The following is a 26961-nucleotide window of genomic DNA, read 5'->3' as shown; positions in this document are numbered from 1 at the left end:
TGTTTAATGTTTCTTCACCAGCAAATAAACCCTATTAAAACCACTTGCCATATGAGGTGAATCAAAGAAACAAAAGCCTTGGGGAAAAATTATCAAATTAAAAAGACAAAAAATTGATTCTGTTTTGGGATATTTCCTAGCGTCATGAGCTGGAGAGGGGATCTCAGCAGTGATGCGCTATGAAGCATAATAACACGACACAGTTATGGGTTAACTTGGTTAAAGGGGAAATTAAATGGAAGTTTCCTCTTTTTGAATATCAATTGTAGTCTGCTCTCCTACATTTCAAAAACACTCTTCAGAAAGTTTAACTTAACTCACTGTAGGAAACAGTTTATGAATTTATTATGTGTTTTGAAGTCACACTGTGAGCTATAGAATTTACCCAAGCACAACTCTTCCTGGAAAAGGGAGTTCAAATAAGAAGACAGTGCAGGATGAAGACATGGATATTAGCTTAAAGTATCTATTTCTCTATGATCTTCTGATACATCTCTCAAGTGCTTTTTGGTGTATTAGCTTTAGAATTGCATCAGCCAACTACTGGTCAATAATCCATTTTTCCAGCTTGGAGCATCTTAAATTGAGAAAGGACAAAGTCACAGAGGTGGAGAGCAGGTAAACTTTGGCCGAGGACTTTGCATGAATCAATGAGAGTGCGTCCTCCTCCCTGTCCTGCCCTCATGCTCTGTGTACTCTCAGGAGGTCAGGACAGGTCTTTCTGAGAATGAGAATCTGTTCATCTGCCTTTCTACTGATACTTGTCATCAACATACAAACACACGCTCTCTGCAGTGTGTCATCTTTCAGAACCTCCCCTGACCCCATATTCCCTGGAGGACTTGCTGCCTTCAGAGCCAGGCTTGTCTTCTGCTGCCACTCTACTAGTCATTCTTTAATCCACTCCATCTGCCTGTGGCCCCCACCTCACCCCTCAAAGAGATCAAGGTTGTCCTGTTGCCTAATTCCATGGAAGCTTGGCTGTCTTCATTTTAATAGCCTCTTTTGGCCTCTCACCCTGTGAAAATCACTAGCATTCTGTGCCAAGGATGGAACTGAAATCTCTAGGCTTGGAATAGAGCTGCCAAAGCTCTGCCAGGTGTCCTGAGGAGCCTGAGTGCTATAAAACCTTCCTGGAGTGGTGGCAAGGAGCAATGCAGCCATTAGGTAGAATTCTTATCAAACACCTGCATCACAGGTGTTAAAGAAGACGAGAAACATTGTACTTCTATTCTTAATAACGACTTGTAATATTGTTTTTAGTATCACTGCAAACCTCTATAAATATGATTTTTAAAAATATTTATTCAGGTTGGAATTATTTCTATGCATTGACTTGTCTTCCTGGGTTTCATTAGCTGTACCCATTGTTACTTTCTTCCTTACCACTGTGTATCTCAAACTCTTGAGATTAAAGTGCAGGCTCAGGAGGGAGCGAGGAGCTTCAGGACTCTCACGGACCTCCAGCACAGTATAGCTGCCTTACGGAAAAGTGGGCACACTGTTTTCTGCACTGGTGCCTGCCCCGGCTACTCCTCAATGGGCAGAGCACAACCACCCTGGCCCTGCCTGAACACTTTAGTCAGTGTTCTGTGCTTCTCTGGGGAGGAAATCCCAGAGACAACCCACAGCCCCTCTGCCATTTCAGCTGCAGCAATACCGCCCTTACTGCCCTTGGGCTGCAGAAGGAACAAAGGGACCTGGTCACTTCCCTGATGCCTCCAGCACACAGCAGGGGTTATATGGAAAGAATTCCAGTCTCTCTTCCCTGTGAGCTCCCACCTGTTACTCTTCACCAGGCAGGTTTCCTGGTTTGGGCACACAGTACAGGCACCTCATACTCAGCTGAACATTTCCACTGGCAGCTCTCTATGTTTCTGTGGGGTGGAGCTCCCAGAGGCGACTGAAAGCCCATCTGCCACTGCCACTGCAGTGGTACTGCCCTTGCTGTCTGTGGACTGGGGAAGAAACAAAGATCCTGAGTGCTTTATTCACACACCAGCAGGCCCCAGCCACCCTATGGAAAAAAAAGTTTAGTGTGTTTTCCCTGCAAGCACCCTGATGCCCCTGCCCCTGCGTCTCCCAAGCTATGGAGCCAAAACAAAGCCTGAGGTTGCCCCAGGGCTGCGGTACACAGCCAAAGAATGCTAAGCTGAGATCTGCAGCTGGAACTCAAGTGGGAGAGAAGCAATTGTGAGGAAATACAGAGGAGCCATGTGGCTGAAGAAGAGCCTACCTGTTAGTTTGCAAAATCAAAATCTTCAAAATCCAAAATACTTTGCTAATATACCCCCCCCCCGTAAAACCATGGACAAGAATTCAACCACGAATAAAGACATTGTACACCACCTTGGCCCTCTGAAAACATCCAGAAATGAAGTCAACTTATATCATAGATAAAGGAACATCAGGTCACACAAATGAGAAAGAAGCAGCGCAAGAATTCGGCAACTCTGCAAGCCAAACTGTCTCCTTATCTCCAAATGACCACACTAGCTCTCCAGCAATGGCTCCTAACCAGAAGGAAATGACTGAAATGACAGACATGGAATTCAGAATCTGGGTGGCAACAAAGAGCATTGAGATTCAGGAGAAAATTGAAACCTCTTTCAAGTAATCTAAGGAATGAAGTAAAATGATTCAAGAGATGAAAGACAAGCCATTTGAAGAAAGAACCAACCCTCTCTTGTAGAGCTAAAAAAAACCTCACTATTGAATGTCATAGCACAATCAGAAATATTAGTATAATAAAAGTAGTTAAGGAAAGAATCTCAGACCTTGAGTACTGTTTCTTCAAATTAACATAATCAGACAAAAATAAAGAAAAAGAATTTTAAAAAATGAACAAAGCCTCTGAGAAATATGGGATTATGTAAAGAGACCAAATCTATGACTCATTGGTGTCCCTGAAAGGGAGAGAGAGCAAGCAATGAGGAAAACATATTTGAGGATATTGTCCATGAAAATTTACCCAGTCTAACTAGAGAGGTCGACACACAAACTCAGGAAATTCAGAGAACCTCAATGAGGTAGTATAAAGAACAACCATCCTTAAGATACATATTTGAGTATATTACTATTGTTTATGTGATGGTTAATACGGATTGTCAACTTGATTGGATTGAAGGATGCAAAATATTGATCCTGGGTGTGTCTGTGAGGTTGTTGCCAAAGGAGATTAACATTTAGTAAGTGGGCTGGGAAGGCAGACCCACCCTTAATCTGGGTGGGCACCATCTAATCAGTTGGCAGCATGGCCAGAATACAAAGCAGACAGAAAAATGTAAAAAGGCTAGACTGGCCTAGCCTCCCAGCCTACGTCTTTCTCTTGTGCTGGATGCTTTCTACCCTTGAACATCAGACTCCAAGTTCTTCAGCTTTGGGACTCAGAATGGCTTCCTTGCTTCTCAGGTTGCAGATGGCCTATTATGGGACCATGTAATCTTGTGAGTTGATACTACTTAATAAGGTCCCCTTTGTGTGTGTGTGTGTGTGTGTGTGTGTGTGTATCCTATTAGTTCTATCCCTCTAGAGAACCCTGAGTAATATAGATTTTAGAACCAGGAGTGGTTCTGGAGGAACAGAATATTAAGGATGGAGTTCTTTCATTGGTTTTGGGATTTCTGGATATGACTGCTTAATACGATTAGACCCAAAAATGCAAAGCACTCTGCTTCTAATAGTATGGAGAACACTGATAGTCCTTGGCATGAACCATTTAAAGAGTTAGGCAAAATAAATGCATTTGACACTCCTGATTCACCACTCATGAGGGAAGGAGTTTAGTGACTCTATGCATAATACCTTTGACTATATGTGGAGAACCAAGGAGCATAATGAAGTTGGTTGGTCCTAAGTTCACTGGAGAAAGTGATGAAAGAAAATGATAAACTCAGGGATTCTGTCTCCTGGCTTCAGAAGCAGATACTGAGCCACACATCTGCTAAGATTGCCCTGAGCGAGAGTCTTAACTCCTGTAGAGAAAGAGTTGAAATTGTAGTAAAACAGACGCAAGCTCTTATCATGCGAGTAGCTAACCTGCAATGAAAGGTGCATGCCCAGCCCTGCCAGGTGTCTACTGTTAAAGTGAGGGCATTGAATAGAAAAGAATGGAACCCTGTAACTTGGAATGGGGACATGTGAGAGGACCCTGATGAAACTGAGGACACTGAATTTATGAACTTTGATTAACCTTTTTTTGCAAAAAGAAACAGCTTCCCCATCCTCAGTACTGGCAACATCCCCTCCCTGACCCATGCTGCCATTAGCCTTTCCACCTTTGTCTGAGGATATGAACCCTGCGCTGCTTGAGGCAACAGTGACGGCCTCCCCTGAGGCAGTTGCCAGGCAAGGTAGTGTTGATTCTCCTTAGGAGGCACCTCCAATGCCCTTGTTTGCTTCTAGACCTACAACTAGACTAAAGTCCTGATGGGCCCAAGAGGTGAGGTTCAGAGTGTGACCCATGAGGAGATGCATTACACTGTAAAAGAATTGCTTGAGTTTTCTAATTTATATAAGCAGAAATATGGAGAACAGGCATGGGAATGGATATTAAGGGTCTGGGATAATGGTGGAAGTAACATAGAGTTGGATCAGGCTGAATTTATTAATGTGGGCCTACTAAGTAGGGATTCTGCATTTAATGTTGCAGCTTGGGGACTTAAAAAAGGTTCTAATAGTTTATTTGCTTGATTACCCGAAATATAGATTAAAAGATGGCCCACTGTGAGTGAGCTGGAAATGCCTGATCTCCCTTAGTTTAATGTAGAGGAAGGGGTCCAAAGGCTTAGGGAGATTAGGATGGTGGTGTTGGATTAGTCACTTTAGACCTACTCATCCCAGCTGGGAGGGTCCAGAAGATATACCCTTGACCAATGCTTTGTGAAATAGATTTGTGAGGGTAGCACCTGCATTTTTCAAGAGCCCTGTAATTGCTCTTCTCTGTATGTCAGATCTAACAGTGGGAACCCCAGTCACTCAACTACAAAATTTAAATACAATGGGAATAATTGGATCCTGAGGGCCAGGGACCAAGTGGCAACACTGACCCATCAGAGGAATGCTGGGTATAGCTACCATAATGCACAGCAGAGGCAAAGCAACAATCAGAATAGTCTGACTCGTGTAGAGCTCTGGCACTGGCTAATTAATCACGATGTTCCTAGAAGTGAAATTGATAGAAAGCCTACTGCATTCCTACTTAATTTACATAAACAGAAAACTACCAGGTAGAATGGACAAAAGACTAATCTGAATTATTAAGACACAGAATCATGGCCCCTCAATCAATTTCCAGACTCGAGCCAGTTTACAAACCCAGAAGCCCTTGAATAAAGGGGAGGCTGGGTCCCCTTAAGGAAGCACCCTACTAAGCTACCAACAATTTATGGTGTTTATCTTTCTCCCATCCTTCCCCAGGGACACCTCTGGCCTTTTACCAGGGTAACTGTGCACTGGGGACAGGGAAATAATCAGACATTTTGGAAACTACTGAAAACTGGCTCTGAGCTGATGTTGATCCCAGAAAACACAAAACATCATTGTGGTCCTCCAGTTAAAGTAGGGGCATATGGAGGTCAGGTAATTAATGGCATTTTAGTTCATGTCTGACTTACACTGGGTCCAGTTAGTACCTGGACTTATCCTGTGGTCATTTCCCCAGTGCCAAACTGCCTAATTGGCATAGACATACTTAGCAGCTGGCAGAAACCCCACATTGGCTCCCTTACTGGTAGGGTGAGGGCTGTTATGGATGGGAAAGGCCAAATTGAAGCCATTAGAGTTGCCTCTACCTAGAAAAATAGTAAATCAAAAACAATATTATATCCCTGGAGGGATTGCAGAGATTGATATCACCGTCAAGAACTTGAAAGATGAGGGGGTGGTGATTCTACCACATCCCTGTTCAACTCCTCCATTTGGCCTGTGCAGAAGACAGATGGATCTTGGAGAATGACAGTGGGTTATTGTAAGCTTAACCTAGTGGTGACTCCAATTGCAGCTGCTCTACCAGATGTGCTTTCATTGCTTGAGCAAATTAACACATGTTCTTGTACCTAATATGCGGCCATTGACTTGGCAAATGCCTTTTTCTCCATTCCTGTCCATAAGGCCCATCAGAAGCAATTGACCTTCAGCTGACAAGGCCAATAATATATCTTTACTGTCCTACCTCAAGGGTATAACAACTCTCCAGCTTTGTGTCATAATCTTATTCAAGAGACCTTAATCACTTTTCACTTCTGCAAGATATCACACTGGTCCATTACATTGATGATATTATGCTGATTGGATCCAGTGAGCAAGAAGTAGTAAACACATTGTACTTATTGGTGAGACATTTGATGCCAGAGGATAGGAAATAAATCTGACTAAAATTTAGGGACCTTCTACCTCAGTAAAATTTCTAGCGGTTCAGAGGTGTAAGGCCTATGGAGCTACTCCTTCTAAGGTGAAGCATAAGTTGCTGAATTTGGCCCCTCCTACAACCAAGAAAGAGGTACAATGCCTAGTGGGCCTACTTGGATTTTGGAGGCAACACCTTCCTCATTTGGGTCTGTTACTCTGGTCCATTTATTTAGTGACCTGAAAGGCTGCCAGTTTTGAGTGAAGTCGAGAACAAGAGAAGGCTCTGCAACAGAATCAGGCTGCTGTGCAAGCTGCTCTGCCACTTGGGCCATGTGACCCAGCAGATCCAGTGGTGCTTGACATGTTAGTGGCAGATAGGGATGCTGTTTGGAGCCCAAAATTCCTAAGGAAACATGCTGTCATATGATTGACTTTTTCCAAGCCAGTAAGCTTCTCCAAGATATCATAAAATAGACAGCATCCAGTGCAATCTTTAGCATTGCAGATTCTGAGAAACATGACTCTCAAGCCTATAAATCTCGAGAAAGCTAACAAGGTTGGAATAATTCCATAATGCCCTGAGTCTATGGAGCGGTACATGAGCTCCCAATGCTCTATATTTCAGGCCTTCCTCAGTCCTAGGCAGGTTCTGCACCCCTAGGCTTTGAAGACAGTGATTTCTCAGTGTTCTTGCACCTCGTTCTGATGAAACTTTTACCTGTGGGGTGTCTGGAGACAAAGAGTAGGAGACTTCTGCTTTATTGCAATGCAGGATGTGGGGCACAAGAAAGTTCCATCTCTCCTCCAATGGGATAAGCTTTTGGCCTCCACCCACCACTAAGAAGCATAGTGTTTTTGCCTGCAGTAGTAGATGCAGAACCATTTTCTGCCCAATCGCCAAGAAGCTGAAGGCCTTGGCTCTTGTGATCAATGGTCTAGGGAAGCATGCAAGGTTTCCATGTCTGTCCCCACCTCTGCCCTCGACAGCCAGTCACCACCAACAGCCTGCACCACCAAATACATTGCCCTTTGTTCTCTCATGCCCCATGGTCACCATGAACATTCAGTAGAGATCCCTAAAGACCAGTTTGCATGTGAGTGCAGTTTCCCATGAGAATCACTCTGATCTGTTGTTTTTCTCTAAACTTTTAGGTGAAATATTTCTAAGAACTTACTACACTTCTAGAATGGTAGGAATCTGTTGTTTTGGTGTTTGTTTCTCATTTCCATTTGCCTACAAATAAAGAAATGAGAACGGTCATAATTCTCAGAGACTCCTGTCTGTTTTCTGTTATAAATGGCTTTACCTGTTTCACTGTCCTAAGAAATACTCAGCTTAATTTTTTCTGTTTTGATTTCAGCACCGACTGAGACAGGGCCTTCTGTGCAGGAGTGCTACCACGGTAATGGACAGAGTTATCGAGGCACATACTTCACCACTGTCACAGGAAGAACCTGCCAAGCTTGGTCGTCTATGACACCACACCAGCACAGTAGAACCCCAGAAAAGTACCCAAATGAGTATGTATTTGTTCTTTACCATAAGAGAAGGAAGGGCCAACTGAAGTTTCTGTTAGAAGAGTCATGCTTCAAGCTGACTGCTCAGGACTCAACTTGTGTCAGATGCAGAGGGCATAGCAAAATGTCTCAGGAACATTGCCTTGGAGCAAAGGGTCTGAGAGAAGAGAAATGTTAAGCTGCCTCTCCTTCCTCCTAGCTTTATAGAGCAGGAGTATATCTGGAGGTGAGGAGATCACATTAAGAAAAATATCAGGACCACAAATGACCAAACACTTAGCGTACCCTTCCACAACACACACTAAGGGTCACTGCAGCCTTTCCACCTTTGAATTCTAGCATTCTGACCTCCAATTCTTGAAGTGAAGGTTGCGTTGGCCTTTTCTATCTTGGCTCACAAGGATAGCATATGTGCAATTCTGTGGAGAGGCAAAGCTCTCTCTTTCTGTATCTACATCTATTCCAATGGGTAGAAGCACACTCAGTCCTGAGCACCAGTGGTCTAAAAGATACGGTTTGCCAGGAAGAAAAGAGCAAAGGCAGGAAGGCAGATGAGAGTCAGCAAAGAGACAGATGCTGAAAAGTAAAAGGGGCAGATAGATGGACAGAAGCCCAGGTCTGACCACCCCATTGCCAGTTTCTCTGCCATAAGTGGCTACCAAAGACATAGAAAAATGGTTTCCACATGTTGCACAACAGACGGTAGAGGACCGAGAGAGTTGCGAGAGGGGGAACAATGAGATCAACTCCATAGATGCCCTTCCTGGCTTTCTTCTTGGAGACCTTTCCCTAAGAGTGGAGAGATGGAGCCCAAATGGACTGTAGCCATGTTCCTTAATGAAGGAGAAGGATTGGAGTTTGGGATTACTCAGGTAGCTAGGCTGATCTAGGCCAGCTAAGAATGAGAATGGATTTGTGGAGGAAAGGAGCTGTAGGAATATGTATAGAATCTCCTCAAGTCATTGGCTAAACATAAAGCTGCTTGTGCACAGAAAAAGGTTTCACAAGAGAGCAGGGCAAAGGATATCTCCTGAGGAACAGCAACTACAAGGGAACAGTGAGCTCAATAAAGATGAAAGAGCTCACATAGCACTGCTGGAGACTGGAGTTCTGACCAGGCACAGGAGAGAGACCTCACTGAACAACTTGGGCATTCAGTAGAGACCCCAGAAAAGCCAGACTTTAGACATAAAATTAGTATATTCCTATAATAAAGGCAGCTCCAGACAAACCCTAGCAAAGCTGAAAAGCAAGTTTCCAAGCATCAAAATGGTGTCCAAGTCAATTAACTGCCTGCCAGAGGAAAACTCAACCTTCTTTAGAGGTAAACAACAAAATCAAGTGGCTCAACTATGCAATATCCGCAGTGTGAGTCCAAAATTTAAAATCTACCTACACATAGAAAATCACTTAGTGTGATCCATGACCAGGAGAAACATCAGTCAATACAAATAGGCCCAGGTGACAGAAATGATAAAAGTGGCATAAAAATTGGACATATCAGTATGATAACTGAGTTCTAGGATTTAAGAAAACATGGATATGGAACTATCAGATGTAATATCAAGAGGAAGTAACAGTATAAAAGAGCCAAATTAAATTAAAAATCTAGTAAAAGGTATGTCTTAAATGAAAAAAAAATCACTGGATGGCTTCCTCATCCAGTTAGAAGTTTCAGAAAAAAAATTAACCGAAAAAAAAATCCATAGAAGCTAAAGAAGCAGCTACATGCACACACACACACACACTCACACATGCACAACCTTACAAACACACACACACATCCACAAATGAGGTAAAATTGAATCAACCAAGCTTCACAGACATGAAGGAAAACATGCAAAGATTTTCTTCATGTGGGAAGCAAGTCACAGAAGTAGAGGAATGAGAAACTGGAACAGAAATAAATACCTGAAGCAAAAGTGGCTTAAAACCTTCCAAATATAAGGAACATTTAAAAATTACAGGTACAAGAAGCTCAATATATCAGAAAGAGAATTTTCAAAAAGAAAACTCTATGATGCACTTTGATACATTACAGTTCGACTATCAGAAGACAACGACATAGTATCACAAAAGTCTCAGAGAAACCGGAGGAAAAAGTGCTGTGTCTTGCTAGAGGAACAGTGATACAAATGGCTAATGTGTTCTCATCAGAAATATGGCAAGCCACATACAAAGGAATATCATCAAAATGATAAACAGGAAAAAAAAGATCAACTGAGAATGCTATATCCAGCCATAAAATGCTTTCAATATCATCAATGTTGTATAAATGCGTATTTTGCAATTCCCCAAACAAGAAAACCAAAAAGTATAAAAATCTGGAATCAGGACACTTACGTAACAAAAAGTGTGACCGATAGGAAAATAGGTAGAAGAATAGTACAAGAGGGGAACTTTCTGCATCCCAGGTAATGAAGAAGCCAGCAAATGGCAAATGTAGATGTAAATGCAAAATATTTTCTTATTCAAATTTCTTTATTGCCTTAAATAAGAGTTGACAACTTGAAGTAAAATGTCAGCAATATATATTATTTTAGCATATGTAGAAGTAAAAACTTGAAAACATAGCATAAATCGTGTAGGAAACAAAAGAATTATATCATTGTAAGTTTCTTGTCTTATCAATGATGGTAACAAATATTAATAAAAAGTTGTAATGTTTGGGTTCATGGGATATTGCAAATTCTAGAGTAATCACAAAATTTTGAATGCTAAAGTATTTTCTATAACAAGAATATTCCATGTATTGAAAAGAGGACAGCCAAAGAAGAAAAAGAACTCTTTCAACTGCTCTGGTCTGAGCACATCGAAATGCTCAGAGAACCAGGTTCTTGGAATGGAGGGTCTGGGGTTGAGACTAGGTCACATGTGTAGAGTCTCTAGAGAGACAGTGTTGGATCCCCATGGCACATAATACATTTCCCATTTTCACCAACAGCCACAGGTCGTGAATGTGAGAATTCTGAGAGGTTGGAGCAATGTTCCTGGGAGTCATAAGGGGGAGCGAATGCTCCAAGATACACCAAACACGGAATTCTCACCTGCTTTGCCTTTTACTATATTGTTTGCTGACTCCTCCGTAGCTGCCTGACCTCTTCAGATCTCATAGTTCATTCAACCATCTCCCTTTATACCTTGGGCCCCACTGTTCTTTCAACTCATCCCCCATGCCCTCAGTCCCAGAGTGGCTGCTGCCACTAGAGAATGGAGTGACAGCAGGAGACCAGGTCGTGTCCAGGGACCCATCCTAGAGATACTGCATCCTGCCTGAGAACCAGTTTTCTAGGGCAGCTTTGATAAGTCTTGCAGAAAGAAATATTCTAGACCCACCTGATACAGTGTCTACAGACAGTAATCCTATTTTCACGATGGTTTTCCATGGCTAACACAGAGGCTTTTCCCTACACTTTGAGTACATAGAGTTGGAAGGCTGGCCTGGAAATGATATCGTCCTGGATGGCATTTTTTCTTTGGAGAACTCTATGTTAGTTCCACTTTGCACAATACTATATAAAGTCCTATAGAGAGAGACCAAGAGGGCTAGACGGATGAAAATACTCTTGTATGTGCATAGACAATTCCACAATACACACGTCAAAATCTGTACCAGGTATTCCAGAGAGATGGATTGGCCAAAGGCTAAAGGAGGATATTCGGATCCCTCCGAGCCCTCATGTATGTATTAGTTCTTTGCTTCTAAGAAACATTTGCTACTTAGGTCTTAAAAAAAAAAACAGTTAAAATCTATTAGATAGTACAAATGTGCAGAGAGGATGAGAATTTGAGAGCCATTCATGCTTGTAGCAATTGTATGGTACCTTTAATGGGAATATTTCAAAGGCACTGGTTATGACTTTGTTACAGCAAAATTGAGAGGGTTCTGGGTGCTGGGTGCCCTGCATATCATCCCACCTGAGAAGGAAGGGCTGACTGAAGTTTCTGTTAGAAGAGACATGCTTCTAGCTAAGTGCTCAGGAATCAAATTGTGTCAGATGTAGAGGGCATAGCAAAATGTCTCAGGAATATTGCCTTGAAGCAAAGGGTCTCAGAGATAAGAAATGTTAATCTGGCTCTCCTTCCTCATAGCTTTATGCATCAGGAGGATATCTGAAGGCGAGGTGATCACATTACGAAAACTGTCAGCACCACAAATGACCAAACACTTAAGAGTGTTTTCTACAACACACAGTAAGAGTCAATGCAGCCTTTCCACCTTGGAATTCTATCATTCTAACCTCTGATTCCCGAAGTAAAAGTTGTGTTGGCCTTTTCTGTCTTGGCTCACGAGGAAGGAGTATGTGCATATCTATGGAGAGTCGAATCTCTTTCTATTTCTACGTCTATTCCAATGGGTAGAAACACACTCGATCCCAAGCATCAATGGTCTGAAAAGATATGAAGTGCCAGAAAGAAAAGGGCAAAGGCAGGAAGGCTGATGAGAGACAGCAAAGAGACAGATGCTGAAAAATAAAAGGGGTGGGTAGATGGACAGAAGCCTGGGTCTGACCAACTCATGGCCAGTCTCTCTGCTTAAGTGGCTACAAAAGACCTGGAAAAACAGTTTCTACACGTTAAACAACAGATGGTAGAGGACTGAGAGAATTGCGAGAAGGAGAACAATGAGATCAACTCCACAGATGCCCTCCCTGGCTTTCTTCTTGGAGACCCTTCCTGCACTGAAGAGCAGGGAGACGGAACCCATGCAGACTGTATCCATCTTGCTGAATGGAGGAGAGGTTGGAGTTTGGCATTATTCAGGCAGCTAGGATTTTCTAGGCCAGCTAAGAATGAGAACGGATTTGTGGGGCAAAGGAGCTCTAGGAATACATTTAGAAGTCTCGTCAAGTCATTGGCTAAACATAAAGCTCCTTGTGCACAGAAAAATGTTCCACAAGAGACTAGGGCAAAGGACATCTACTGAGGAACAGCAACTACAAGACAACAGTGAGCTCAATAAAGCTGACATAGCACTGGGGCAGTTGGAGTTCTGACCAGCCAGAGGAGAGTGACCACACTGAACATGTTGGGCATTCAGTAGAGACCCCAGAAAAGCCAGACTTTAGGAGTAGAATTAGTATATTCCTGGAATTAAGGCAGCTCCAGAGAAAACCTAGCAAAGCTGAAAAGCAAGTGTCCAAGCATCAAAATGGTGTCCAAGTCAAGTTACTGCCTGCTAGAGAAAAACTCAACCTTCTTTAGAGGTAAACAACAAAACCAAGTGGCTGAACTGTGCGATATCAGTAGTGTGAGTCCTAAAATTAAAATCTGCCTACACATTGAAAATCATTTAGTGTGATCCATGACCAGGAGAAACATCAGTCAATACGAATAGGCCCAGGTGACCGAAATGATAAGAATGGCATAAATATTGGGCATATCAGTATGATAACTGAGTTCTAGGATTTAAAGAAACATGGATATGGAACCAAACAGATGTAATATCAAGAGGAATTAACAGTATAAAAAAGTCAAATCAAAAATCTAGTGAAAAGGATGTGTTAAATAAAAAATTACTAAATGGCCTCCCTATCCTGTTAGAAGTTTAAGAAGAACAACTAACTGAAAAAAAAAATCCATAGAAGCTAAAGAAACAGCTACACACACACACTCTCACAGATACACAACTTATAAACAGACACACACACACACACATCCACAAATACTGTAAAATGAAATCTACCAAGCCTCACAGACAGGGAGGAAAATATAAAAAGATTTCCTACATGTGGGAAAGAAGTCACAGAAATAGCGGAAGAAGAGATTGGAACAGAAACAAATACTTGAAGCAAGGATGGCTGAAAACCTTCCAAAAATGAGGTACATAAAAAGATTACAGATTCAAGGAGCTCAATGGATCAGCAAGAGAATTTGCAAAAAGAAAACTCGGTGATGCACTTTGTTACCTCACAGCTTGTCTGTCAGAAGACAAAGATACAGTATCAAGAAAAATCCCATGAGAAACCAGAGGAAAAAGAGCGGTGTCTGCTAGAGGAACAGTGATGCAAATGACTAATGCGTTCTCATCAGAAACATGGCAAGCTGCGTACAAAGGAATATCGTTAAAACAATACACAGGAAAAAGAAGAGATATACTGAGAATGCTACATCAAGCAAGAAAATACCTTGAATATCATCAATGTTGTGTAAATGCATCTTGTGCGCTCCTGAAACAAGGAAACCAAAAATTATAAGAATTTGGAATCAGCAGGCTTATGCAACAAAAGATGTAACCCAATGGAAATTAGGTAGAAGAAGAATAGTATGAGAGGAGAACTTTCTGCATCCCACATAATAAAGAAGGCAGTAAATGGCACATAGATGTAAATGCAAAATATTTTCTTGATCAAATTTCTTAATTGACTTAAATGAGCATTAACTACTTGAAGCAAAATGACAGCAATATATTTTAGCACATTTGAAGTAAAAATTTGAAAATGTAGCATAAATCAGATAGGGAATAAAAGGAATTATACCACTGTAAGTTTCTTGCCTTATCTGTGATGGTAAAAAATATTAATAAAAGGTTGAAATATGTGCATTCAAAGAGATATTGCAAATTCTAGAGCAATCCCTAAATTTTGAAGGCTGAAATATATTCTATAACAAGAATACTCCATGTATCCAAGAGGGAAGCCAAGGAAGAAAAAGAAGTCTTTCAACTACTCGGCTCTCAGCACATGCAAATGCTCTGAGAATCAGCTTCCTGGAATGGAGGTTCTGTGCTTGAGACTAGCTCACATGTGTAGATTTTCTAGAGAGAGTTGTTGGATCCCCATGGCCCATAATACATTTCTTGTCTTTACAGACAGCCTCACGTCGTGAATCTGAGAATTCTGAGAGGTTGGAGCAGTGTTCCTGGGAGTCATAACAAAAGGCGAATGAATGCTCCAAGATACACCCAGCGCGAGATTCTTGGTTGCTTTGCCTCTTACGCCATTGTTTGCCAATGACTCTGTAGCTGCCAGACCTTTTCCGATCTCATAGTCTATTCAGCCATCTCCCATTATGCCTTGGGTCATACTATTCTTTCAACTCATTCCCCATTCCCTCAGTCCCAGAGTGGCTGCCACCAGTAGAGGATGGACTGAGAGCAGGAGATGAGGTCCTGTCCAGGGATGCATCCTAGAGTTACTGCATCATGTCTGGGAACTAGTTTTCTAGGGCAGCTTTTATAAGTCTTGAAGAAACAAACCTTTTCACTCACCTGATACGGCATCGAGAGACAGTAATACTATTTGCACGGTTTTCCCATGCAAATACTATTTGTAATACTATTTGCATGGTTTTCCATGGGTAACATAGAGGCTTTTCACTACATTTTGAGTACATAGAGTTAGAAGGCTGGCCTGGGATTGATATCATCCTGGATGCCATTGTTTCACTGAGGAACTCTATGTTAGTTCCACCTTGCACAGTACTGTATGAAGTCCTATAGAGACACATAAAGAGAGCTAGACAGATGAAGGTACTCTTGTACGTGTATAAGTGATTCCACAATACACATGTCAAAATCTATACCATGTATTCCAGAGAGATGGATTGGCCAAAGATGGAAGGAGGATATTCTCATCCCTTCTAGGCCACATGTATGTATTATTTCAGTGTTTCTAAGAGGTATTTCCTACTTTAGGTCTTTAAAAAAAAGTTAAAATGTATTACCTATTAGAAATGTGCCGAGTGGATGAGAATTTGAGAGCCATTCATGCTTGTGGCAATCATATGGTACCCATAACGGGAATATTTCAAAGGCACTGGTTATGACCTTGTTACAGCAAAATGGAGAGGGTGCTGGGTGTTCCTGCATATTGTCCCATCTCTTGTAACGTGTATTGTTTTGTGATTTTCAGTGGCTTGATCTCAAACTACTGCAGGAATCCGGATTGTTCAGCAGGCCCTTGGTGTTATACGACGGATCCCAAAGTCAGGTGGGAGTACTGCAACCTGACACGGTGCTCAGACAACGAAGGGACTGTGTTCATGCCTCTGACTGTTATCCCAGTTCCAAGCCTAGAGGATTCATTCATACAAGGTAAGAAGTCTGTGGCCAGACATCTCCACGCTTAGACACTAAGAAGAAAAGCCATGGAAACTCCCACCGATGCAGAAGGCTTCATTCTACACAGGTGCTCCAGTGTTGGTTGAGGATCTGCCATTTTGGAGGAATCCTCAGTGCAGTGCCTGGGGGAGCCAGAGGAGTAATTTTTGGTGCAACATGAGTGGGCTGTGTCTTTGGATAGGCACAAACCCTCCAGGGTGCTCGACTTCACCACTCACTTCATTGTAAAACGAGTTATCTCAGTGTCCAGTCCAAAATTCCTATTGTAACATGCTGTCAGATATGTGTCTCTTTCCAATGCAGTAAGCTTCTCCAGGGATTTCTTCAAGTAGACAACAGTCAGTGCAATCTTCATCATCGCAGATTCTCAGAAATGTGGCTCTCAAGCCCGTGAATCTTGAGAAACTTAACAGGGCTGCATTAATTCCATGTTACCCTTGCATTATGGAGCAGTACATGAGCTCCCAAGGCTCTGTCTTTCAGGCCTTCCTCAGACCTGGGCAAGATTTGCAGGCCTAGGCTTTGAAGTGAGTGATTTCTCAATGTTCCTGCACCTTTTTCTAATGGAAGTTGTACTTGTGGGGGGTCTGGAGAGAAAGAGTAGGAGACTTCTGCTTTATTGCAATGCAGGATGTGGGGCATGAGAAAATTCCATCTCTCTTCCAATGGGATAAGATTTTGGCCTCCACCCATCCTTATGAAGCAAACTGTTTTTGCCTGCAGTCCTAGACACACAACCGTTTTCTTCCCAATCTGCCAGAAGCCAGAAGCTGAAGGCCTTGGCTCTCGTGATCAATGGTCTAGGGAAACGTGCGAGGTTTCCATCTCTGTCCCCACCTCCGCCCTCAGCAGCCAATCACCATCTACAGTCTGCACCGCCAAATGCGTAGCCCTTTATTCTCTCATGCCCAGTGATCCCCATGAACATTCAGTAGAGATCACTAGAGACCAATTTGCACGTGAGCGCAGTTATCCATGAGAAGCACTCTGAACTGTTGTTTTTCTCTAAGTTTTACATGAAATATTGGGAAGAACTTACTACATTTCTAGAATGGTAGGAATGTGTTCTATTGGTGTTTGTTTGTTTCTTTGTTTTTTTTTCTCGTGTTCATCTGTGTACAAATGAAAAAAAGAGAATGGTCGTAATTCTCCAAGCCTTCTTTCTGGTTTGTGTCATAAGTGGCTTCAACTGTTTCTCTGTTCTAGGAGATACACTGCTTAATTTTTCCTCTTTTAATTTTAGCACCGACTGAGCCAAGGCCTTCTGTGCAGGAGTGCTACCATGGAAATGGACAGAGTTATCGAGGCACATACTTCACCACTGTCACAGGAAGAACCTGCCAAGCTTGGTCATCTATGACACCACACAAGCATAGTAGGACCCAAGAAAAGTACCCAAATGCGTACGTTTTGTTCTTTACCATAAGAGTAGGAAGGGCTGACTGAAGTTTCTGTTAGAAGAGTCATGCTTCTAGCTAAGTGCTCAGGAGTCAACTTGTCTCAGATGTAGAGGGCATAGCAAAATGTCTCAGGAATATTGCCTTGAAGCAAAGGGTCTCAGAGATAAGAAATGTTAATCTGCCTCTCCTTCCTCATAGCTTTATGCATCAGGAGGCTATCTGAAGGCGAGGTGATCACATTAAGAAAACTGTCAGCACCACAAATGACCAAACACTTAGAGTGTTTTCTACAGCACACAGTAAGAGTCAATGCAGCCTTTCCACCTTGGAATTCTATCATTCTAACCTCTGATTCCCGAAGTAAAAGTTGTGTTGGCCTTTTCTGTCTTGGCTCACGAGGAAGGAGTATGTGCATATCTATGGAGAGTCGAATCTCTTTCTATTTCTACGTCCATTCCAATGGGTAGAAACACACTCGGTCCCAAGCATCAATGGTATGAAAAGATATGAGGTGTCAGAAAGAGAAGGGCAAAGGCAGGAAGGCTGATGAGAGACAGCAAAGAGACAGATGCTGAAAAATAAAAGGGGTGGGTAGATGGACAGAAGCCTGGGTCTGACCAACTCATGGCCAGTCTCTCTGCTTAAGTGGCTACAAAAGACCTGGAAAAACGGTTTCCACATGTTAAACAACAGATGGTAGAGGACTGAGAGAATTGCGAGAAGGAGAACAATGAGATCAACTCCACAGATGCCCTCCCTGGCTTTCTTCTTGGAGACCCTTCCTGCACGGAAGAGCAGGGAGATGGAACCCATGCAGACTGTATCCATCTTGCTGAATGGAGGAGAGATTGGAGTTTGGGATTATTCAGGAAACTAGGATTTTCTAGGCCAGCTAAGAATGAGAAGGCATTCCTGGGGCAAAGGAGCTCTAGGAATACATTTAGAAGTCTCGTCAAGTCAATGGCTAAACATAAAGCTCCTTGTGCACAGAAAAATGTTCCACAAGAGACTAGGGCCAAGGACATCTACTGAGGAACAGCAACTACAAGGCAACAGTGAGCTCAATAAAGCTGACATAGCACTGGGGCAGTTGGAGTTCTGACCAGCCAGAGGAGAGTGACCACACTGAACATGTTGGGCATTCAGTAGAGACCCCAGAAAAGCCAGACTTTAGGAGTAGAATTAGTATATTCCTGGAATTAAGGCAGCTCCAGAGAAAACCTAGCAAAGCTGAAAAGCAAGTGTCCAAGCATCAAAATGGTGTCCAAGTCAAGTTACTGCCTGCTAGAGAAAAACTCAACCTTCTTTAGAGGTAAACAACAAAACCAAGTGGCTGAACTGTGCAATATCAGTAGTGTGAGTCCTAAAATTAAAATCTGCCTACACATTGAAAATCATTTAGTGTGATCCATGACCCGGAGAAAAATCAGTCAATACAAATAGGCCCAGGTGACAGAAATGATACGAATGGCATAAATATTGGGCATATCACTATGATAACTGAGTTCTAGGATTTAAAAAAACATGGATATGGAACCAAACAGATGTAATATCAAGAGGAATTAACAGTATTAAAAAGTCAAATCAAATTAAAAATCTGGTGAAAAGTATGTGTTAAATAAAAAATTACTGAATGGCCTCCCTATGCAGTTAGAAGTTTAAGAAGAATAACTAACTGAAAAAAAAAATCCATAGAAGCTAAAGAAACAGCTACACACACAGACACACACTCACAGATGCACAACTTAAAAACAGACACACACACACACATCCACAACTACTGTAAAATTAATTCTACCAAGCATCACAGACATGGAGGAAAATATAAAAAGATTTCCTACATGTGGGAAAGAAGTCACAGAAATAGAGGAATGAGAGATTGGAACAGAAGCAAATAGGCTGAAAACCTTCCAAAAATGAGGTACATAAAAGGATTACAGATTCAAGGAGCTCAGTGGATCAGCAACAGAATTTGCAAAAAGAAAACTCTGTGATGCACTTTGTTACCTCACAGCTTGTCTGTCAGAAGACAAAGATACAGTATCAAGAAAAATCTCATGAGAAACCAGAGGAAAAAGAGCTGTGTCTGCTAGAGGAACAGTGATACAAATGACTAATGCGTTCTCACCAGAAACATGACAAGCTGCATACAAAGGAATATGGTCCAAACAATACACAGGAAAAAGAAGAGATAGTGCTACATCAAGCAATAAAATACCTTGAATATCATCAATGTTGTATAAATGGATCTTGTGAACTCTGCGAAACAAGGAAACCCAAAACTATAAGAATTTGGAATCAGCAGGCTTATGTAACAAAAGATGTAACCCAAACGGAATTAGGTAGAATAGTACAAGAGGGGAACTTTCTGCATCCCACATAATAAAGAAGGCAGCAAATGGCAAATGTAGATGTAAATGCAAAATATTTTCTTGATCAAATTTCTTACTTGGCTTAAATGAGCGTTTACTACTTGAAGTAAAATGAGAGCAGTATACATTATTTTAGCGTATTTGAAGTAAAAATTTGAAAACATGGCATAAATCAGGTAGGAAATAAAAGGAATTATACCATTGTAAGTTTCTTGCCTTATCTATGATGGTAAAAAATATTAATAAAAGGTTGAAATATGTGCATTCAAACAGACATTGTAAATTCTAGAGCAATCCCTAAATTTTGAAGGCTGAAATATATTCTATAACAAGAAGACTCCATGCATCCAAGAGGGAAGTGAAGGAAGAAAAAGAAGTCTTTCAACTACTCGGCTCTCAGCACATGCAAATCCTCTGAGAATCAGCTTCCTGGAATGGAGGTTCTGTGCTTGAGACTAGGCCACATGTGTAGATTTTCTAGAGAGAGTTTTTGGATCCCCATGGCCCATAATACATTTCTTGTCTTTACAGACAGCCACAGGTCATGAATCTGAGAATTCTGAGAGGTTGGAGCAATGTTCCTGGGAGTCATAACAAAAGGCAAATGCTCCAAGATACACCCAGTGCGGGATTCTCAGTTGCTTTGCCTCTTACGCCATTGTTTGCTGACGACTCTGTAGCTGCCCAACCTTTTCAGATCTCATAGTCTATTCAGCCGTCTCCCATTTACGCCTTGGGTCATACTGTTCTTTCAACTTATTCCCCATTCCCTCAGTCCCAGAGTGGCTGCCACCAGTAGAGGATGGGCAGAGCAGGAGATGAGGTCCTGTCCAGGGATGCATCCTAGAGATACAGCATCCTGTCTGGGAAATAATTTTCTAGGGTAGCGTTTATAAGTCTTGTAGGGAAAAGAAAGAGAGATCAGACTGTTACTGTGACTATGTAGAAAGGGAAGACATAAGAGACTCCATTTTGAAAAAGACCTGTACTTTAAACAGTTGCTTTGCTGAGATGTTAATTTGTAGCTTTGCCCCAGCCACTTTGACCCAGCCACTTTGACCTAACCTGGAGCTCACAAAAACAAGTGTTGTATGAAATCAAGGTTTAAGGGATCCAGGGCTGTGCAGGACGTGTCTTGTTAACAAAATGCTTACAAGCAGTATACTTGGTAAAAGTCATCGCCATTCTCTAGTCTCAATAAACCAGGGGCACAATGCACTGCAGAAAGCCGCAGGGACCTCTGCCCTTGAAAGCGGGGTATTGTCCAAGGTTTCTCCCCATGTGGTAGTTTGAAATATGGCCTCCTAGGATGAGAAAGACCTGACCATCCCCCAGCCCGACACCCGTAAAGGATCTGTGCTGAGGTGGATTAGTAAAAGAGGAAAGCCTCTTGCAGTTGAGATGGAGGAAGGCCACTGTCTCCTGCCTGCCCCTGGAAACTGAATGTCTCGGTATAAAACCCGGTTGTACGTTTGTTCAATTCTGAGATAGGAGAAAAACCGCCCTATGGCGGGAGGCAAGACATGTTTGCAGTAATGCTGCCTTGCTATTCTTTACTTCGCTGAGATGTTTGGGTGGGGAGAAACATAAATCTGGCCTACGTGCACGTCCAGTCATAGTACATTCCCTTGAACTTAATTATGATATAGATTCTTTTGCTACATGTTTTTTGCTGACCTTCTCCTTATCATCACCCTGCTCTCCTACTACATTCCTTTTTGCTGAAATAATGAAAATAATAATCAATAAAAACTGAGGGAACTCAGAGACCGGTGCCAGTGCAGGTCCTTGGTGTGCTGAGTGCCGGTCCCCTGGGCCGACTGTTGTTTCTCTATACTTTGTCTCTGTGTCTTATTTCTTTTCTCAGTCTCTCGTCCCACCCGACTAGAAATACCCACAGGTGTGGAGGGGCAGGCCACCCCTTCAAGTCTTGCAGAAACAAACCTTTTTACTACCTGATACGGTATCGACAAACAGCAATGCTATTTGCACGATGGTTTTCCATGGGTAACACAGAGGCTTTTCACTACATTTTGAGTACACAGAGTTAGAAGGCTGGCCTGGGATTGATATCATCCTGGATGCCATTATTTCATTGAGGAACTCTATGTTAGTTCCACCTTGCACAGTACTGTATGAAGTCCTATAGAGACACATAAAGAGAGCTAGACAGATGAAGTTACTCTTGTATGTGTATAAGTGATTCCACAATACACACGTCAAAATCTATACCATGTATTCCCGAGAGATGGATTGGCCAAAGATGGAAGGAGGATATTCTCATCCCTTCTAGGCCACATGTATGTATTATTTCAGTGTTTCTAAGAGGTATTTCCTACTTTAGGTCTTTAAAAAAAAAGTTAAAATGTATCACCTATTAGAAATGTGCCGAGTGGATGAGAATTTGAGAGCCATTCATGCTTGTGGCAATCATATGGTACCCATAACGGGAATATTTCAAAGGCACTGGTTATGACCTTGTTACAGCAAAATGGAGAGGGTGCTGGATGTTCCTGCATATTGTCCCATCTCTTGTAACGTGTATTTTGTGATTTTCAGTGGCTTGATCTCAAACTACTGCAGGAATCCGGATTGTTCGGCAGGCCCTTGGTGTTACACGACAGATCCCAAAGTCAGGTGGGAGTACTGCAACCTGACACGGTGCTCAGACGATGAAGGGACTGTGTTCATGCCTCTGACTGTTATCCCAGTTCCAAGCCTAGAGGATTCATTCATACAAGGTAAGAAGTCTGTGGCCAGACATCTCCACGCTTAGACACTAAGAAGAAAAGCCATGGAAACTCCCACCGATGCAGAAGGCTTCATTCTACACAGGTGCTCCAGTGTTGGTTGAGGATCTGCCATTTTGGAGGAATCCTCAGTGCAGTGTCTGGGGGAGCCAGAGGAGTAATTTTTGGTGCAACATGAGTGGGCTGTGTCTTTGGATAGGCACAAACCCTCCAGGGTGCTCGACTTCACCACTGCATTGTAAAATGAGTTATCTCAGTGTCCAGTCCAAAATTCCTATTGTAACATGCTGTCAGATATGTGTCTCTTTCCAATGCAGTAAGCTTCTCCAGGGATTTCTTCAAGTAGACAATAGTCAGTGCAATCTTCATCATCGCAGATTCTCAGAAATGTGGCTCTCAAGCCCGTGAATCTTGAGAAACTTAACAGGGCTGCATTAATTCCATGTTACCCTTGCATTATGGAGCAGTACATGAGCTCCCAAGGCTCTGTCTTTCAGGCCTTCCTCAGACCTGGGCAAGATTTGCAGGCCTAGGCTTTGAAGTGAGTGATTTCTCAGTGTTCCTGCACCTTTTTCTAATGGAAGTTGTACTTGTGGGGGGTCTGGAGAGAAAGAGTAGGAGACTTCTGCTTTATTGCAATGCAGGATGTGGGGCATGAGAAAATTCCATCTCTCTTCCAATGGGATAAGATTTTGGCCTCCACCCATCCTTATGAAGCAAACTATTTTTGCCTGCAGTCCTAGACGCACAACCGGTTTCTGCCCCATCGGCCAGAAGCTGAAGGCCTTGGCTCTCGTGATCAGCGGTCTAGGGAATCATGCAAGGTTTCCATGTCTGCCCCCAACTCCACCCTCAGCAGCCAATCACCATCTACAGTTTGAACCGCCAAATGCGTAGCCCTTTATTCTCTCATGCCCCGTGATCCCCATGAACATTCAGTAGAGATCACTAGAGAGCAGTTTGCACGTGAGCGCAGTTTTCCATAAGAAGCACTCTGAACTGTTGTTTTTCTCTAAGTTTTACATGAAATGTTGGGAAGAACTTACTGCATATCTAGAATGGTAGGCATCTGTTCTTTTGGTGTTTGTTTGTTTTCTCATGTTCATCTGTGTACAAATAAAAAAAAGAGAATGGTCATAATTCTCCAAGACTTCTTTCTGGTTTGTGTCATAAATGGCTTCACCTGTTTCTCTGTTCTAGGAGATACACTGCTTAATTTTTCCTCTTTTAATTTTAGCACCGACTGAGCCAAGGCCTTCTGTTCAGGAGTGCTACCATGGACATGGACAGAGTTATCGAGGCACATACTTCACCACCGTCACAGGAAGAACCTGCCAAGCTTGGTCATCTATGACACCACACAAGCATAGTAGGACCCCGGAACAGTACCCAAATGCGTACGTTTTGTTCTTTACCATAAGAGAAGGAAGGGCTGACTAAAGTTTCTGTTAGAAGAGTCATGCTTCTAGCTAAGTGCTCAGGACTCAACTTGTTTCAGATGTAGAGGTCATAGCAAAATGTCTCAGGAATATTGCCTTGAAGCAAAGGGTCTCAGAGATAAGAAATGTTAATCTGGCTTTCCTTCCTCATAGCTTTATGCATCAGGAGGCTATCTGAAGGCGAGGTGATCACATTAAGAAAACTGTCAACACCACAAATGACCAAACACTTAAGAGTGTTTTCTACAACACACAGTAAGAGTCAATGCAGCCTTTCCACCTTGGAATTCTATCATTCTAACCTCTGATTCCTGAAGTAAAAGTTGTGTTGGCCCTTTCTGTCTTGGCTCACGAGGAAGGAGTATGTGCATATCTATGGAGACTCGAAGCTTTCTATTTCTACGTCCATTCCAATGGGTAGAAACAAACTCGATCCCAAGCAGCAATGGTCTCAGATATGAGGTGCCAGAAAGAGAAGGGCAAAGGCAGGAAGGCTGATGAGAGACAGCAAAGAGACAGATGCTGAAAAATAAAAGGGGTGGGTAGATGGACAGAAGCCTGGGTCTGACCAACTCATGGCCAGTCTCTCTCCTCTAAGTGGCTACAAAGGACATGGAAAAATGGTTTCCACATGTAAAACAACAGATGGTAGAGGACTGAGAGAATTGCGACAAGGAGTACAATGAGATCAACTCCACAGATGCCCTCCTTGGCTTTCTTCTTGGGACCGTTCCTGCACGGAAGAGCAGGGAGACGGAACCCATGCAGACTGTATCCATCTTGCTGAATGGAGGAGAGATTGGAGTTTGGGATTTTCCGGTACCTAGGATTTTCTAGGCGAGCTAAGAATGAGAACGGATTTGTGGGGCAAAGGAGCTCTAGGAATACGTATAGAAATCTCCTCAAGTCATTGGCTAAACATAAAGTTCCTTGTGCACAGAAAAATGTTCCACAAGAGACTAGGGCAAAGGACATCTACTGAGGAACAGCAACTACAAGGCAACAGTGAGCTCAATAAAGCTCACAGAGCTGAGATAGCACTGGGGGCGGTTGGAGTTCTGACCAGCCAGAGGAGAGTGACCACACTGAACATCTTGGGCATTCAGCAGAGACCCCAGAAAAGCCAGACTTTAGGAGTAGAATTAGTGTATTCCTAGAATTAAGGCAGCTATAGAGAAAACCTAGCAAGGCTGAAAGGCAGGTGTCCAAGCATCAAAATGGTGTCCAAGTCAAGTTACTGCCTGCTAGAGAAAAACTCAACCTTCTTTAGAGGTAAACAACAAAATCAAGTGGCTCAACTGTGCGATATCAGCTGTGTGAGTCCTAAAATTAAAATCTGCCTACACATTGAAAATCATTTAGTGTGATCCATGACCCGGAGAAAAATCAGTCAATACAAGTAGGCCGAGGTGACAGAAATGATAAGAATGGCATAAATATTGGGCATACCAGTATGATAGCTGAGTTCTAGGATTTAAAAAAACATGGATATGGAACCAAACAAATGTAATATCAAGAGGAAGTAACAGTAAAAAAAAGTCAAAACAAATTAAAAATCTAGTGAAATGTATGACTTAAATAAAAAATTACTGAATGGCCTCCCTATCCAGTTAAAAGTTAAGAAGAAAAACTAACTGAAAACAAACCCATAGAAGCTGAAGAAACAGCTACACACACACACACACACTCACAGATGCACAAGTTACAGACGCACACACACACACACATCCACAGATACTGTAAAATGAAATCAACCAAGCCTCACAGACATGAAGGAAAATATAAAAGATTTCCTACATGTGGGAAAGAAGTCACAGAAATAGAGGAATGAGAGATTGGAACAGAAACAAATACTTGAAGCAAGGATGGCTGAAAACCTTCCAAAAATGAGGTACATAAAAAGATTACAGATTCAAGGAGCTCAATGGATCAGCAAGAGAATTTTCAAAAAGAAAACTCTATGATGCACTTTGGTACATCACAGCTTGTCTGTCAGAAGACAAAGATACAGTATCAAGAAAAATCTCATGAGAAACCAGAGGAAAAAGAGCTGTGTCTGCTAGAGGAACAGTGATACAAATGACTAATGCGTTCTCATCAGAAACATGACAAGCTGCATACAAAGGAATATGGTCCAAACAATACACAGGAAAAAGAAGAGATATACTGAGAATGCTACATCAAGCAATAAAATACCTTGAATATCATCAATGTTGTATAAATGCATCTTGTGCACCCCCCGAAACAAGGAAACCCAAAACTGTAAGAATTTGAAATCAGCAGGCTTATGTAACAAAAGATGTAACCCAAAGGAAATCAGGTAGAAGAAGAATAGTGCAAGAGGGGAACTTTCTGCATCCCACATAATAAAGAAGGCAGCAAATGGCAAATGTAGATGTAAATGCAAAATATTTTCTTGATCAAATTTCTTGATTGACTTAAATGAGCATTAACTACTTGAAGCAAAATGACAGCAATACATATTATTTTAGCATATTTGAAGTAAAAATTTGAAAACATGGCATAAATCAGATAGGGAATAAAAGGAATTATACCATTGTAAGTCTCTTGCCTTATCTATGATGGTTAAAAATATTAATAAAATGTTGAAGTATGTGGTTTCAGAGAGATATTGCAAATTCTAGAGCAATCCCTAAATTTTGAAGGCTGAAATATATTCTATAACAAGAAGGCTCCTTGTATCCAAAAGAGGGAAGCCAAGGAAGAAAAAGAAGTCTTTCAACTGCTTGGCTCTGAGCACATCCAAATGCTCTGAGAATCAGCTTCCTGGAATGGACATTCTGTGCTTGAGACTAGCTCACATGTGTAGAGTTTCTAGAGAGAGGTGTTGGATCCCCATGGCCCATAATACATTTCTCATCTTCACAGACAGCCACAGGTCATGAATGTAAGAATTCTGAGAGGTTGGAGCAGTGTTCCTGGGAGTCATAACAAAAGGCAAATGCTCAAGATACACCCAGTGCGGGATTCTCAGTTGCTTTGCCTCTTAGCGCCATTGTTTGCTGACAACTCTGTAGCTGCCTGACCTTTTCAGATCTCATAGTCTATTCA

The 26961-nt window shown here is 42.1% G+C and overlaps 1 protein-coding gene across 1 annotated transcript in view; it reads left to right on the top strand.

The window, feature by feature from the left end:
* Positions 1-26961, top strand: part of LPA (lipoprotein(a)) — a 213677-nt gene that overhangs the window by 149999 nt on the left and 36717 nt on the right. The window contains 5 exon segments of the mRNA XM_063605063.1: positions 7710-7869; positions 15720-15901; positions 17172-17331; positions 22260-22441; positions 23688-23847. Of these exon segments, the coding sequence (XP_063461133.1) occupies positions 7710-7869; positions 15720-15901; positions 17172-17331; positions 22260-22441; positions 23688-23847 (844 nt within the window).

This window comes from Pan paniscus, chromosome 5, assembly GCF_029289425.2.
Source record: "Pan paniscus chromosome 5, NHGRI_mPanPan1-v2.0_pri, whole genome shotgun sequence".
In the NCBI taxonomy this organism is placed as follows: domain Eukaryota; kingdom Metazoa; phylum Chordata; class Mammalia; order Primates; family Hominidae; genus Pan; species Pan paniscus.
This window is presented reverse-complemented; position numbering and strand designations above follow the sequence as displayed.